We start from the raw sequence: 15,739 nt of genomic DNA, 5'->3' as shown, positions 1-15,739 counted from the left end.
AATTGCAAAACTGTAGAACAAAATGTATGATAGATGAGAAACAAGAGCAGAGAGAGTCAAGACTGATATGACACCCAAGTCTTCCACTACTTCCTGTGGAGTTGACTGAGAAAACCCAGAGGATGTATAACTGCCAGCTTTCCTGGGGGGGTCTACAGATGGTTCAGTATGATAGGAGTAACACAGCTTACAGCGCACCATAAAAACCCGTTATCATTGAGCGGTTATCTGTATCTTTAGACATCCTTAATGTCAACAGAAAGGTGGTACCAGTGCTAAATTATTTTCATTAAAATCTTAATATGAGTTAATATAAATGTGCTTTTTATGTTATAAAACTATTAATTATTCATGTTATTTCATGAGCAACACAATCTTTTTCCTGTTTTAGGGAGAATTTGGGGAGCAAACAGTTAAGGATGTAGACAACCCTTTGGGAAGTGGTGTCACTCATGCCCAGCTTCCTGTTTTGCCTGTTTGGTAGTGAGAGCATTATGGAGTTGAAAGTAGTGTGGAATTCGAGGGCAGCTGGAAAATGAGTGTCTGCACAAAGCAAACGGTTATTTCTCCCATCGTTCAGCAAAAAATGTGAATTTATTACAGTTCTAAGTAATAAGTTCCAAGTTACTCTACTAAATCGCAATGTACAGCAAAGCTGTTGCAGGATAAATAATAATAATAATAATAATAATAATAATAATAATAATAATAATAATAATAATAATAATAATAATAATAATAATAATAATAATAATAAAGTAATAATGACTTTTGTTCAGGACACAATGGGAGGTCCATAGAAAAACAACTAATATCCACCATCTTGCTGAATAGTAAGAGATCTAAACCGATCTTCGCATTAGTATCTGGACACAAACGTGCAGGCCTATTTCCTGACATAAATGCACTGTTTTGTTGACGCTTTGATGACCGGACTCTGAAAAGCTCCATAGCAAGGCCGGCCACTTCCTGCCAAATCTGAAGTGAAGTGACAATTGGCAACTGCATCAAAGCCCCCTTCCTAAACTGTCATACATCTACAAAGGTGGAAATGTTTTATTGTTCAGTGTTTCCACTTGGGTTTGAATTAGAGAACTACGAGATTCATTGTAAGTTTTAAAATGTCAAGGTGTAAAGGTCGGAGGTCAGGTGGGGAAACACCCTGGAATACTTTTAGAAAATGGCCGGTGGACTGTGTTGTTGTTTGATTGAAATACAGCAGGCGGCGGAAATGAGTCACTCGTTGAAAGGGAGCTTCACTTACCCTCGGGATCCTCCCATAATCAGTAATTATCCCTGAAAGAAAACACTTTCAATGGAACAGTGCAATCAAAAAGCTATGCAGCCATGTTAACTGCTTCCTGTATTTGGCAAAACAAAAGAGAGCTGGTTTCACATTCATCTGGTTCGTTTGCTCCCCTCAAAACACTGATGGAAAGTCTGGGCTCAAAGGGGAAGCAAAAACAGAATATATTAGCAGCTCCGAAGCTATTGGAAAAGTAAAATGTAATCACTTGTTTCCAGCATGGATTCAGTGTGTGTATGCATGTGCTGTGTGTGTATATGTAAGTCAATAATTTGGTCTTATAATAGTAAATGTGTCAATCAATTTATTAGAAATTGATAGTAGGTTTGAACCTTATCTCTTACCACAGTTTAACTGCATCAGTGGTTGGTTGCTGATCATACTGCTGAGCTTTACTGCCATCTATTGGTGTACGGTGGTACTATAGAAAGCAGCATTGGCCTGATCTCTGGAACCCGTTTTGTTCTACCAAATTATCAGACTTTCCACTTACTTAAGTGCTTGCACATCTCCATATGTGATGTTAAATTCTCAATAGGAGAAACATTAGAATTGTATCTTTTCGTATACTTTTTCCCTGAAATGAAAAGTGTACGGGAGAGTTTGTCAACTTTGAGTCAGAAGAGAAGAGGTGCATGAGATGCAGAGGGAGTTGTGGTTATAAAACTGGCAGATTGATACTTGTTTGATACGTTCTAAACATGAATAATACTGTACTGTATACTGTAATACTGTAAATCAGGATTTATATAGTGTAATTTGGAGCTAATCTCTAAGTTCTTGAAAAGATAATGCAAAAGAAATACTAATATTTATCACAACTTCTCTTCATGCCATAATTTAAGGACTATAAAACCAGGCCAAGCCTGCCAACTGTAGCTCATCACATACACATTATTGCAATTATTACAGGTTATGTCAGTGTACAGTACTAACGAATTATATAATAAGTTATTATTCAGACCAATAGACTAAAGAAGTGTGTGTGCATTTTCACTTACACCGTGTTTCAGGTGGGGCTCGTATTTGCCTTGCTGGGAATTCAAACAGCAACTTTACAAGGATAATCTTTCAGTGGTCAATTTCACATCCATATTGATTGCAATTATCCTGAAGGGGCAGACCACACAGGGCAAGGAGTGACCTGTAATTCTTCTGATGAACATAATGGTTATCCTGTAATGTTTTGCTTGGATAACTGTAACCAATCATAGAGTCAATTTCTGCTCATATTTAAACTGTAGAAGATTATTGTTGATGTTGCTGTTTTATAATTCCACATTACAGACTTATAACAGACTTAAAAAATAATCTAGACAGGTTTGGCTGCTCTCCAAGATCTTTCTAGCTCTCACTTGGTGCAGCCTATTTTAGTACTGGCCTGACTATAATAATTATAATTGTATTATTATTATTATTATTATTATTATTATTATTATTGTTGTTGTTGTTGTTGTTGTTGTTGTTGTTGTTGTTGTTGTTGTTGTTGTTGTTGTTGTTGTTGTTGTTGTTGTTGTTGTTGTTGTTGTTCTTCTTCTTCTTCTTCTTCTTCTTCTTCTTCTTCTTCTTCTTCTTCTTCTTCTTCTTCTTCTTCTTCTTCTTCTTCTTCTTCTTCTTCTTTCTGTCAGTGACAGTCCTCGTCAGATAATTACATTCTTAACTATTAATAGTATTTTCATGTTCAACTTGAACTTCAAACTTATGTGCAAAAGATAGTAGTCATGTATTTTCATGGGCTAATGCGTGTAGTGAGGCAGCTGGCACATGCTCACAGTAGGATGAGACAGCTGCTGCAGGAAAAATACTGTATATGGCACAGAGAGACAGAATAGGATAGAATAGAATAGCCTAATCAAAGCTAATGATTGTGCAGATTTTCTGCCAAGCGGCTGTTGACTATTTTGCCTGATCACAAATACCAACTTCATAATGTTTGATTGCGGCAAGATGAATACCTTATTAATCCTTTGATTTAATATATACATTTTTCATATAGCTCTGTTTTTATTAATACATCTACGCTCTATCGTGCTTTGTTATTGTAGTTTATCTATTCAGGCATATCTTTGACAGCTGAAAACGGACCTTCGCCTTTATAAAGAGTTTCTCCGTCTTTCGTACCGTCTCAGTTGTCGGTGAGGCCGGCGGGGCGGATCCCACACTAGAGTGAAAGAGAAAATAAAGCAACACAACAATAATAACAACTTGGCTGTTAAGTACATTTCGCTAGCAAGCTCCCCTGTGGATACATACCATCAAGGTGGGTGATTCCGTAGTCTTGCTACCGAGGTAAGGCGGCTCCCGGCCGGCTGCTGGCTAGCACGCGCCGCTGTAGCTACCAGACAGTCAAGCTAGCAATGCGTGAAGATGCTAGCTAAGTCAACGGTCTGTGCTAACGGTTGTGCGACCAGGGCCATTTTACCAAACCTCCGCGGTAACACCGGCGAGATGACCGCACGGTGGTAAACGTCCTCCCTCCAGTTTACACACAGGTCGGACTGAAGTTAGACAGTTGCTACGATGGTCGGGCTGGCGCACTTACTCTGTTATGAAGTTAATTGATGTCCATACATCGTTTAAAGTTAGCTCAGTTGGATTACACTGGTGATGCACCACCTGTAGTACATAACGTTAGCTGTACTTGCTGGTTTGCTTGTGCTACTAAATCCCGTTATTCTCTATATAACACGTTTGTACTTTTGTCAGTACATGAGTAACTGATGTTTGATTCATGTGAACGCTTTTTCTGTCAATCTCTTTATCAAGATCCCCTGTAACATGCAATCTGACGTTATCTCATTTTAAACCTGACAGTTCATTAATCGATTAATGAGAACTAATCGGCAACAATTTTGATAAACAATCGCAACCATTTGAGTTCTTATTTGGCAAAATTTGACAGCTCTAGCTTCTCGAATGTTAACACTTGGTGGTTTGCCCAGGTTTCTATTTTCTGTTTTGAATGATCAAAATGATACATTCATGTTTTGAACTATTTGTAAGATAAAAGCAAGTAAGTTCATTTAATGTTTAATTGGAATGGACGTTTTTCACCCTTTCCTTGGAATACAGGCATCCACCATTATGCCTCTTTGTTACTCACAGTAACTGCGGATAGCTTGTATAATCAAATACCTTTTGTTTTTTTACCCCCAAATATAAAATATGCTTCGCTGCATGAAATTCATTCTGTTGCATTTCTACTGTTTTGACAATTTTACAGAACAAATTATTAAATCAATTGACCAAATAATCTGCAGAATCATCTATAATGGGAATAATTGTTAGCTGCAGACCCAATCCCATGACATTATCCACAATAGTATCACACAGCATTTATTGATTTAAAAGTCTGCTCAACCATAGTTTGCCATGTATGCATTCATGCTGATGATAGAAATACCCAAGGAATCCTTTGTTTATTAATTTCATATCATTTCTATATTGTGGAGGCATCTCTTTACCACCAGAAGTTAACCTTTCACTTTCACACTTTTATTTCTAGATGCCCTCGGCGATGAATGCAAATATGACAGTGCAGTCTGCGAGCCCTGATGTGGGATCCGCTCCAGGGTCAATGGGCAGTTTTGCACTCGGTGGACAGTCCGAAGTTATGAAGCAAGTGCTCTGTGTCCTCGACAAGAAGGTCCGCAACATGGAGAAGAAAAAGGTGAGTACCGTTGAGAACCATTTGTTCCAGATCCTTCGTGATAACAGCATGGGTATGTCTCTTTTGTGTTCAGTATAAGGCATAACGGTGCCCCACTCAGAAGCTATCCATAGATGTGCCCTAAAAAAGTTGTCTACTTTTTAAGATGTGATAACATTAAGAACTGTCTGCTGAATTCTGGATGATTTATTACAGAGTAAACTGGATGACTATCAAGTCAAGAAGGATAAAGGGGAGCGTCTCAATCAGGACCAGCTGGTGGGTGCATTGATGCCATCATAATTTTGCATATAAACACAAATAATCTCGTAATTCTTACAAAGATTTTTATAACCTAGCAATGTGTAAAATGTCATTTTCCTTTTGTCTTTTTAGGAGGCACTGGCTAAGTTTCAGGAAATCACGCATAATCTAGAATTTGGCAGGGAGTTGCAGAAGACATTCATCACACTGGGACAAGATGTAAGGATGACTATTTTTGTGAAAATTATCTCTAAAAGTGCTGTCCACCATGACTTGTAGTAACTTGAGTTTATGTGGCTAATGTATATTTTCATTAGATCCAGAAGGTGGTGAAGAAGTCTGCACGGCGGGAGCAGCTACAGCGGGAGGAGGCAGAGCAGAGGAGGCTTAAGACGGTTCTGGAGCTGCAGTTCCTCCTGGACCGACTGGGAGAGGACACTGTGCGGCAGGACCTGAAGCAGGGAGTCGGCGGCTCACCGCTGCTGTCGGATTCAGACCTCGCAGCTTTTGATGAGTTCTACAAGCTAGTGGGGCCAGACCGTGACCAAAATGTCAGGTAGGTCTGAAGCATTGATAACTGGGTGAAGTTGAGATGCAAAATGTTTAAAGGGATCCTTAAGTTACAATTCATCTCTACACGTAGGTTGGTTGACCAGTATGAAGAAGCTTCTGTGCACCTCTGGGACCTGCTGGAAGGCAAGGACAAGGCTGTGGTTGGAACAACATGTAAGTGAAATGTAACATTAAGCCTGAATGGTTTGAATGGTTGCAAGCAAGCTCAATTTTGGTTAATGGAAGACTACTGCAGGAATGAGGCCTGGATTAAGCATGTTTGCACTTCCGGTTCCCTTGTCTCAAATGGGTTTTTGTTTAGATGCTTAAGTAAGGTCTGTGGTTAACTCAAGTTTAAGAGATTTTAACTACAATATAAATAAAAACCCTACTCATGAATTTTAAAACGGTCTCAAAAAGGCAGTTGCTAAAGTGGTGAAATAAGACTACAAAATGTTATGCTGAATAGTTCACCTTTACACCGTTGTGTTTACTGACCGTGGTATAGTTAATTTATAGCCTATCGTTAGATTTTTATCTCTACTTATTGCATTCATGTTTCAGAAATCCAAAGTAGTGTTCAATTGGGAAGATAAACATTTTTGGCTTTTGTACAGACAAAACTCATTTGTAGACATTAACTCAGGCCTTTGAAAATCAGTGATGGGCTGACATTTTATGGACCAATTAATCAATTCATGGAGAAAATAACAGTCAGATTAATTGTTGAAGTAATGATAAATGGTGCCCTACTGTAATTTATAGCAAAATGAAGTTGACATAAATGGGAATTCATCATTAAGTGAGGGTGGCTTTCTTTAGATAAAAAAAAGTTTTGACAGGATATTTTATCAGATGATTGGTGATAGGCAGTCATCAGCAAACTTTTATTGTGTTGAAAAATTGTTTGATTAATCCCAAGGTATATATAGTTGTCAAATGATCTAAACAAACCCACTATGTCATAAGGTACTGCAGGCCACTATGCAGTCTTAATATGTTAATGTAGCATGTGCATTGTATTTTGTTAATGCAGCATGTGTGCAGTGCTCTGATGTGAATAATCAGGGCTTGGGGATATTGGCGTACTGCATTCTCAGCGATCTGGCCTCAGGACTCTCTCTGCTGCATTCTGCTTGGGGGCCGAGCGCTACGGGCTTATCCTGACTCAGCATCGGGGCAGGGTGCCAGTGGCCCTGTCGCCTGTGGTTCCACTGGTCAGATCTCTGACTGGTCAGATCTCTGGAGCCACATTAGGATACTGGTGACCCAGTTTACTGTGATGACACTAGCCAACACTTTCACCTTAGTAGGTCGTCTCACTTGATGACTCGGGGTGATATTTATTCAGGCAGCAGCAGACTTAGCCGGAAGCATGAGGCAGTACTGGAAAACACTTTGCCTGAAGTGAAAGTGGAAATGCCTGAGCTATCTTAAAGGCTCTTCTAGTGCTTTCTAGTGAATTGTAAGCCATGGTTGTTGTAGTAGCATATTTATTATCTAGCCGGTCAACAATTTAGCATAAAATATTTCTGTGTTGTTTTGTATGAACAGTTGGAAAGTCCACTTTCATTTGTGCACCAATCAGATAAAGGAATATTTGATGCGAAATATTTCGGTTGTCGATAGTTTTAAGCATTTTTTAACCCTCTGACGTCGTACCTCATCACGATCCGTACCGTGCAGAAGAATGATTGTCCCCTGTCCCCTGCCGGCTTACACTCGCATTGCTCCAAGCCCAACCGAGCCTAGGAGAAATTGCCTCTTGAACATAAGTCATCATGTCTCATGGCTTTACGTTGTTTCCAAGAAGTGCTGTCTCAGAGTCATTACAATAGAGAACAACACAGAGAACATGACGGTAACTTTCCTGACAAGTCATCTCTAGTAACCTCTGCATCAGAGCATGTGAGCGTAGCGTGAGCGAGGGGGCAGAGCGGCCTTTTTATTATGAGAATAAAGGAGCATCACCCTATGTCCCGGACCAGTTCCACTCCGGTACCACTGCTGATTCTGCAAACGAAGAGGAATATCAAAGTAATCCCGATGCATTGGAAGCTGAGTAAGTGCCCATTTGTTTTACAAAAACGTTGTCACCATAAGTTGTAGTGCACTGTGTGCGTAATGTGTAAATGTGAGCACCTTGGATAAATTCTGCTTCTGTGTGCAATACTTGAAAGTGATTCGTGCATCAACTCATGAACTTTGTTTGACTAGATTGACTGCCAGTAAAGGTTAACTTATAGTAAAACTGTAAAAAGGAGTGATCTTCTCGTACAAATAGTATATATATTCACTGTTCTGTGCAGATAAGCTTTCATAGAATTTATTTATGTGTGTTTGATTTTATACTGAATCTAATATTTCTGTAAATCTCTTCAAAATGCAGAGGAGCCTGCTTCACCTCCCCCACATTCCTCTTAGGTGTGAAGGTTGTGTGTGGGGGAGAGGAGGAGGAGGAGGAGGAGGAGGAGGAGGACAGTTCTTTATTTCTTCTACAGACATGATTGACAGCTGCCAGGCCCATTGGAGTGCAGCCTGCAGGAGGACAGAAACTATCATGAGCACTGAAAAAAATGCAGATGTTGATATTGTAATTGGTGTTTTCTTTGTATTTATAATAAATATTTAGTTTGAGAAATATATTTTGTAATGCTCGTTTTTATTTGCACACATCCCATGAAGCTTGATATGAAGTCATTATTCAGTTCCATTTTATCTCCTCTATGGTGATTGAAGAGTGACGGACAACATAATTTTATTTTAGTATTATACATTTATTGGCTTTTATTTGTATATTATACTGCTTTTGGGGACTCAAAGACTTACTTCAATCACCACAGCAAATCTTCTACATTGTAAATGTGTGTTCTCAAAAGACTTCAGAGGGTTAAAGAAGAGTCTGTTCACTTGTGGAAGCACAAATCTATTTTGCAAGCCCTTTCTAAGTCCTGTCTCTCGAATGCAGACTTTTAATCATCCGACAACTAAATGGATGTGCTCCATAGACTGTCATGCAATCGTTTCACATTTTTATTAATTTTCAGGCTGTCTGTGGATTTTGAGCTAGTCCTGGTTAAACATGACTGGGGCGGTACTCGCTACCCAGAGAAATTGTAAGGAGATATGCATTTTATGCAACAACCCGCCTGGCTTTTCAGGAGCAGTGTTGCTCCTTAATTTCATTGTCTTCTGTCTCATTTGCCAGGTGATGCGGTGGTTCACTTTAACACTGTGATCTGTAGACTTAAGCTGCTATTTTCATTTTGTTAACCTGTTTTCACTGCTGAGTCATCCTGGATACATCCTTCAAACTCGCATTGCAAAACCTTCTGTATGATTCTCTCTGAAATCACTTTTTAATTTTGACAAAAATTGGATATATCTTCCGTTAGTGCAGGTAGTGGCAGTGTGGGCTCCATGCTAGCTCCGACAGCTTGACGAGGTAGCAGTGGCTAAAAACAAAGGGGTGGGGCTTAGCAAAGAGTCAATACAAAGCTCACAAAATAATGGTTTGATTGTTGTGATTTGTGTGGCATGCCTTTCTAATAAATTGCTTACTATGTTATTCCTCTACTAGACAAGGCACTGAGAGAGACTTTGGACCAGGTTCTGCTGAGTGGGTACTTTGACCGGGTCCCATCTCACCAAAACGGTGTGTGTGAGGCGGAAGAGGAGGAGGAGCCAGCCTCAGCAGTTGTGGTGGCGGCAGCACCAGTCACTGCTGCAGTAGCTGAATCGTCAGAAGCAGAAGAGCAGAGTCAGTCTGCTGACCCAGGTACTGATTACACTCTGTGTTGCATTATTTTTAAAATGCTAATTAAATTAAGCCGTGATGAAATCTGCAATGCAAATGTTTACTCTTTACAGAAACTGAAATAATTGAGGAGTTCACAGAGCCCATTGCGGTGGAAACAACAGAGGTGAAATTAATTTTCCCCTTCCTTGTGATATCTTGGGACTGATAAAATGATTTATTTTAAGCATAGTGCTGATATTTTTTTTTCCCCCTCCAGTTTATAAACAGACAGTTCATTCCAGACGGCACATACAGCGGCAGTGAGAAGGAGCAAGGGGATGTGTGGACCACAGAAACAGAGGTAGGATCAGATGTTTACTTTTCTTCTCTTGCTGCTGTAAATGCAGCCACAAAAGTGTTTTATTAACAAGGTACTCTTGTGTGTATGCCCTTTGATAAAATAACAATGTGTTGCTATTGCTGCGGTTACTGCTTTTATCACGTGATCTGTGCGTTTCTTGAATGTCCTATTCAAACTGGTTACGTCACATTACATGCATTCATCAGTGCATCATGTCAGGTGCAGACAGATTATCGGGGTATTTTGCCTTCGTTTTACAGTGAGAAGAGATGCAGAAAAGACTCTTCTTCTTACCTTTTGTGATATTTATTTGAGTTGCTTAGTTTTGGAAATATTGGCAGTGGCTCTAATATAATGAGACTGTGGAACTATTTTAGATCTAAGATGAAAAGTATGCTTGCTAAAGTGTCCCTGAAATGACGGCAAGTGTGACAAAATGGCATCACATCTTATGTCTGACACAACTTGGTACTTGTTCGTGCACCTCCGATATAACGGTATAATATAGCTTTAGGCTTTTACTTTATCGGCAATGGTATGTTGTGGTTTCTTTCTTTTGACAAATGTACTTATTGTAAGTCGCTTTGGACAAAAGCGTCTGCTACATGCCCTAAATGTAAATGTAATAATATGCAACAATTTAAAAAAAACAAAACGACAACAACTTCCAGTAACACTGACATTTTTGGAGAACACTTTAGCATAAACGCACCACATTATTAGCGTCGAGCATCTAATGAGTACTATACCAGTTTTTCAATGATTCCTTCTCCTGTATGTTTCTTATTCGGCTGTTCTGTCTATCTTCCACTCAGGCAGTCAGTGCCATCCAGCAGCAGCCTATGCAGCCTGCAGCTTCACCTGTTGCCATGGAGACCCACCCCTTGAACTCGGTGTCTCCTGTGCCGCAAACTGACCCCTTGGTCAGGAAGCAGGTGGTGCAGGACTTAATGGCACAGATGCAGGGAACATACAATTTCATGCAGGTGAGAACCTTGTGCTAGTAATTACTTTTTACTGTAGATATTAAGAGCATTGCTCATCAGCTTTCTGCTCTCAGGACTCGATGCTGGAGTTTGACGGGCAGCCCATCGACCCTGCCATTGTCTCAGCACAGCCGATGAAACCCGCTCAGAACATGGACTTACCACAGATGGTGTGTCCTCCAGGTATGTTTTTACGAAGAGAAAACTTAGATCTGATCTCTAGTGTTGTGTGAACTTTACACTTGAAAGCTTGAAATTACTTTTCTGATTTACTAAGTTTCATTACTCAAATCTTTATAGTTCAACCAGAGACCCGGTTATCGCAACCCAGCACTGTTCCTGTCCAACCAGAGCCCACACAAGTAAGTAATCAAACTCGAACGGACAACACGGATTTTGAGGGGGGAATATGTTTAATTCCTCTTCTGTTTTAGGTTCCAATTGTCTCCCCAACTCCGCCCCCCATGTATCAGACCTCACACACACCAGATCCTCGACCCTCAACAGAAACCATCGACCCCATCCAGGTAAATGTTGCTATGTTGCTCTCATATATTTGATCAGATTTTACCTGATTTTATTTGGACACGTGTCTTCTTTAACATGCATTGCGCAGCTTGCTATGTACTAACTTTAAAAGGGTCAAAACCACATAAGCACACAAACGGAGATCCAGCCCCAGTATTGTATTTTGTTGACTAAAAGTAGTAAACATAAAGGATTCCAACTTTGTGTAAGTATTGAAACTTACACATTGAAATGTAAATGTATTGAGTTGTAGATGGCTGAATTATTCAAATAGCCAGGGAATATACCATCGCATGACCTCAATTATCAGCATACATATCGTCATCTCGTCTTTTGACCTGGCCAAGAAGATGTTAAGATTTTGGAATTTTAATTGTGAAACCCGCCCTCAAATAATAAATGACATTGAGGAATGTTTCAACCTCCTGAATTTATGGTTTCCCTCTTCATCAGACCTCCATGTCCTTGTCGTCAGAGCAGCCTGCACCCTCTACAGCTCTCCCACCCGTCTCTCAAACGCAAGTTTTCCAGCCTGTTTCCAAAGCTCCACACAGCAGTGGGATCAATGTCAACGCCGCACCATTCCAGTCAATGCAGACAGTAAGGCCCTTGTGACGACACTTACAGAAATTCAGAAGTTATAAAATAAGAATATCTGGCCTTCCGTGCAGTTTAAAAAAAAAGTCTTTGCGTGATTTTTCAAAACTGCCAGTGGACTCGCATTAGAAAATCACTCATGACTTCCATTAGGAAAGGTTGTCACAATACTAGAATTCAAAGTCAATACCCAGGAAAATACTCAATACCGTTTTGGATACCATGTGGGGAAAATGAAGAGGCAGAATTTTCTATATAAAGATTAAAATGATACAAACATCATCAAACACTTTTTAAACAGTCATGTTTATTTCCTGTGTTTCTGGTGACTTGGCCCCATATTTTCATTATTGATCAAATAGAGTTGGTAGAGCAGGCTGCCACTGTTTCTCTCTCTTTGCTGGTTGACTTTTCAGACGGATGTAATTGTGTTATCCTGATAAATCAACACCATATTTTAATGTGAGATGGGCAGGACTGATGACGTTAGCTGCATTTATTACTGTTTATTATTTGCCATAGCCGATAGCTTAATGATTACCCAACAAGTTAATGTTAAATACTTCAATATTGTTGAAACGGGAACTTTACCGACACAGAATTACCCATAAAGGCCGAGGTGTCGGCCCTCCAGCAGCAACTCTTTCAGTGTTCAGCGAGCTCAGTGTTGTAAATGTTGTTCAGCTGCTAGTGGCGGACTGAAGTTAATATCTAATCTGATAGTTATTTTTAGTATTGATTATTATATGGAGTATAGATTTTTTTTTTTTTTTTTTTTTTGGACAACCCTGTTTGGAATTGCTTGTGATGTCCTTAAGTGCCCTCTCTTCATATTGCCCTTGTATGGCTTTATAGTAAAACAGCTATGTCAAGCAAATAATGAATGAGTAATGGACTTTACTCCTAATGAGCCTGTGACCTTTCCTCTGGTTTTGGCTTCACCACAATGTGGCCCTTGTTCTCCTCTCAGGTGTTCAACCTCAATGCCCCAGTCCCACCAGCTAATGAGACAGAGGCTTTGAACCAGGCCAGCCAATACCAGAACAGCTACAACCAAGCCTTCAGCAGCCAGCCGCAGCATCCTGTGGAGCAGACCGAGATGCAGACGGAACAACTGCAGTCCGGTCAGTCAGGTTTCTTTGTCATCATTTAATTACTGGATTGATTGTGCCAGATCTGCCTGAAATAATGTTCCAGTCAAACTGCTTTTATGTAGTATATATGTAGTAATATGGTATTTTCCACTTTGCCTGGTGACTGACTTGTATCCGTTTTGGGGCACCCAACTGTGTTTTTTAGTAGTTGGTGCCTTCCATTCCCAAGACCAGTCGGGAGGCCATCAACAGCCTCCCCAGCAGGGCCCAGGCTTTGTCAGGCAGGGTCAGTCCTTCTACAACAGCAGAGGCATATCTCGTGGTGGACCTCGCAATGCCAGGGGCATGATCAATGGCTACAGGGGCTCATCAAATGGATTCAGAGGTAAGCTCACGACCAGGTGGCAACCTCCAGTGCTGAAAAATGAAGTCAACACTAAAGTGCTAAAAACTGCAGTTCCTCAAATGGCCACCTGAAGCTGAAGCTGGATCCAAAAAGCAAGTCAATCTCCACGTCTACGTCTAGGGGTTGACCAATTATCGGTGCCAATATTCAGCATTTTTAGGGTTATGCATATCAGCCGATTTGCCAATTGTATCATTTAATTTTAAAATGCGCTACTTTGGCTCTGATGCAGCCGCAGTCTTTACTGTCTGGTCTAATGTCCTGGCCACAGCAGCACAACCTGATTGGTTTGATAGGTCAGCCATTCAACGATGAAGGCTACTGTCCCACAGACTGGGAAAGAGCTGCGTCTGCTGTCTGTGAACTAACGGAGATTTTTCTTGAGGGTTCAATCATTTATTTGATTGAAAGTGTTTAGAAATCTTCAGGGAACTATTGTATTTATTTAGCTATAACTAAATACAGCCATTGTATTTAATTGTTTGTTCATTTGTTCAACTTCATAATAATGTTGATAGCTCCCTGCTATTTTTGTGTAACGATCATGTTGAAAAATTGGTTATCGGTCTCCTAGATTAGTAATAATCAGTGTCGTTATCAGTCGACCCCTAACTACGTTGATATTTTATAGTCTATGCTCGCAACCTATGACCACAAATGAATCAATTGAGCCCATGGCCATTGTAAATGTGATACCACTTCTTCCATTGAAATAAACATACATCCCATCACTTTCATTGTTCATTACAGAACTCTGCTGCCTATTTTGTAATGTTTTGACAAGACATGACGTCATGTGGGAGTGTTTCATTGTGTATGCTCTCATGCTGTATTTAAAGTGTTTGCCAGATATTTAGACTTTAAGTTGGCATTAATAAGAAATAAATATGTATAGGGTGTGCTAGTCTTATTATTGTGCACATTTTGTTTTTCCTACCTCTTTTGAGGTATCGGGGGAAATCAATTATTTTATCGATTTATCCCACATGAAAATGTCTACAATTTTTAATCTGTTAAATAAAATTGTCTTGTATTAAATGATAAATATCTGCCTGTGCGAAACCAGAAGTGCATTTGATTCCTCTGTTATTGTTTAACATTATGCTGCTGTTACATTAAGTCCGTTTTAAGGCATTTTGATTCAATTCAGATCAGTGAGTTTTGTTTGTGGAGCTCAACCTTATAAGATTGCCATGACTTACATTAAAGTGACACAGTTGTTTGTCGACATGTAAATCTTGAATGATTTATTGTTAATCTCAAGACAAGCATTTAAAGTTCAAACTTCCTGTTTCCAGGTGGCTACGATGGTTATCGTCCTCCTTTCACCAACACTCCAAACTCTGGTTATGGACAGACTCAGTTCAACACACCTCGGGATTACTCAAACGGGAATTATCAGAGGGTATGAAAAGGCATTCAGACCTCATAGTGGATGTGTTTTTCATTTTTGCTGTCTGTTGTAGTAGTAGTTTATAATTGTATGTCTTTCCCCCCCTCTCTGTTGCTCAAGGATGGTTACCAACCGAATTACAAGCGTGGAGCTGGTCAGGGACCCAGAGGAGTCTCGAGAGGCAGCACTCAGGCAATACGATCCTGAAAAGGCCTTTCATAATGACTGTGACTGACTAACTTGCACCACACTGAAAATTCAAGAATGCGTTTGCCCCACACATGTTCTCCTTTTTATTTTTTCTTCGTCAGTGGTATTTTTCCTGTCTCTTGAATCAAAGTAATGCCTGCTTTGATATTTGGAAATATTGAATCATTTAAAGTCTGAAACACAAGCCAAGCTGTAAATCCAATCATTGATTTACGCAGGCCTTGTGTTACAATATTCCTGTAAACTTGAAAGATTTCATAAGTTATTTTTTGTATAAAAAAATGCACCTGCCACTGCTGGTCCAACCTTGGGAGGTTATTCCCCTTCTCGGTTCTTTTCTGTCATTTTGGTTCTCAAAAAAAAAAGCGTTTTATGTTCAATGAGCTCCCGTTTCATTGTTTGTAAATTGATGTTGCTTCAAGAGTTTCAATAAAGTTGTGTTGCATACCCATGCTTCAGCCTCAGTTTTCTGCTGTACAGGAAACCCAGGAGTTATGAAAACATGTTGATTATTAATGCTGCAGGAGATGATTTTCTATTCTAATGATTCCTTGATTGCCTTAGCTTCAGCAGCCTGTGATTCAGTGGCCTTCTGCACTAATAATAAATTAATTAATAACTATAAGCAGTTGTGTTGTTTTTAATTGTGTAACG

The 15,739-nt window shown here is 39.7% G+C and overlaps 1 protein-coding gene across 2 annotated transcripts; it reads left to right on the top strand.

Annotated features, from left to right (window-relative positions):
* Positions 1 to 3,393: 3,393 nt before the first annotated feature.
* caprin1b (cell cycle associated protein 1b) lies at positions 3,394 to 15,532 on the top strand. Of its 2 annotated transcripts, none has more exons than XM_084016768.1 (18): positions 3,394 to 3,566; positions 4,812 to 4,976; positions 5,172 to 5,234; positions 5,352 to 5,438; positions 5,537 to 5,775; positions 5,863 to 5,945; positions 9,352 to 9,549; positions 9,642 to 9,694; positions 9,788 to 9,871; positions 10,687 to 10,857; positions 10,932 to 11,040; positions 11,158 to 11,219; positions 11,292 to 11,384; positions 11,839 to 11,985; positions 12,953 to 13,106; positions 13,285 to 13,461; positions 14,781 to 14,887; positions 14,996 to 15,532. In XM_084016768.1, the coding sequence occupies exons 2-18, from the start codon at positions 4,812 to 4,814 to the stop codon at positions 15,080 to 15,082; spliced, it is 2,079 nt and encodes a 692-aa protein (XP_083872894.1). In that variant the 5' UTR covers positions 3,394 to 3,566; the 3' UTR covers positions 15,083 to 15,532. The 2 variants fall into 2 exon arrangements, with proteins under 2 accessions (XP_083872894.1, XP_083872893.1); XM_084016767.1 differs by having other exon boundaries at positions 13,282 to 13,461.
* The last annotated feature ends 207 nt before the right edge of the window (positions 15,533 to 15,739 follow it).

The sequence above is a fragment of the Eutrigla gurnardus genome (genome assembly GCF_963514095.1).
Source record: "Eutrigla gurnardus genome assembly, chromosome: 9".
NCBI classification, from domain to species: Eukaryota; Metazoa; Chordata; class Actinopteri; order Perciformes; family Triglidae; genus Eutrigla; species Eutrigla gurnardus.
This window is presented reverse-complemented; position numbering and strand designations above follow the sequence as displayed.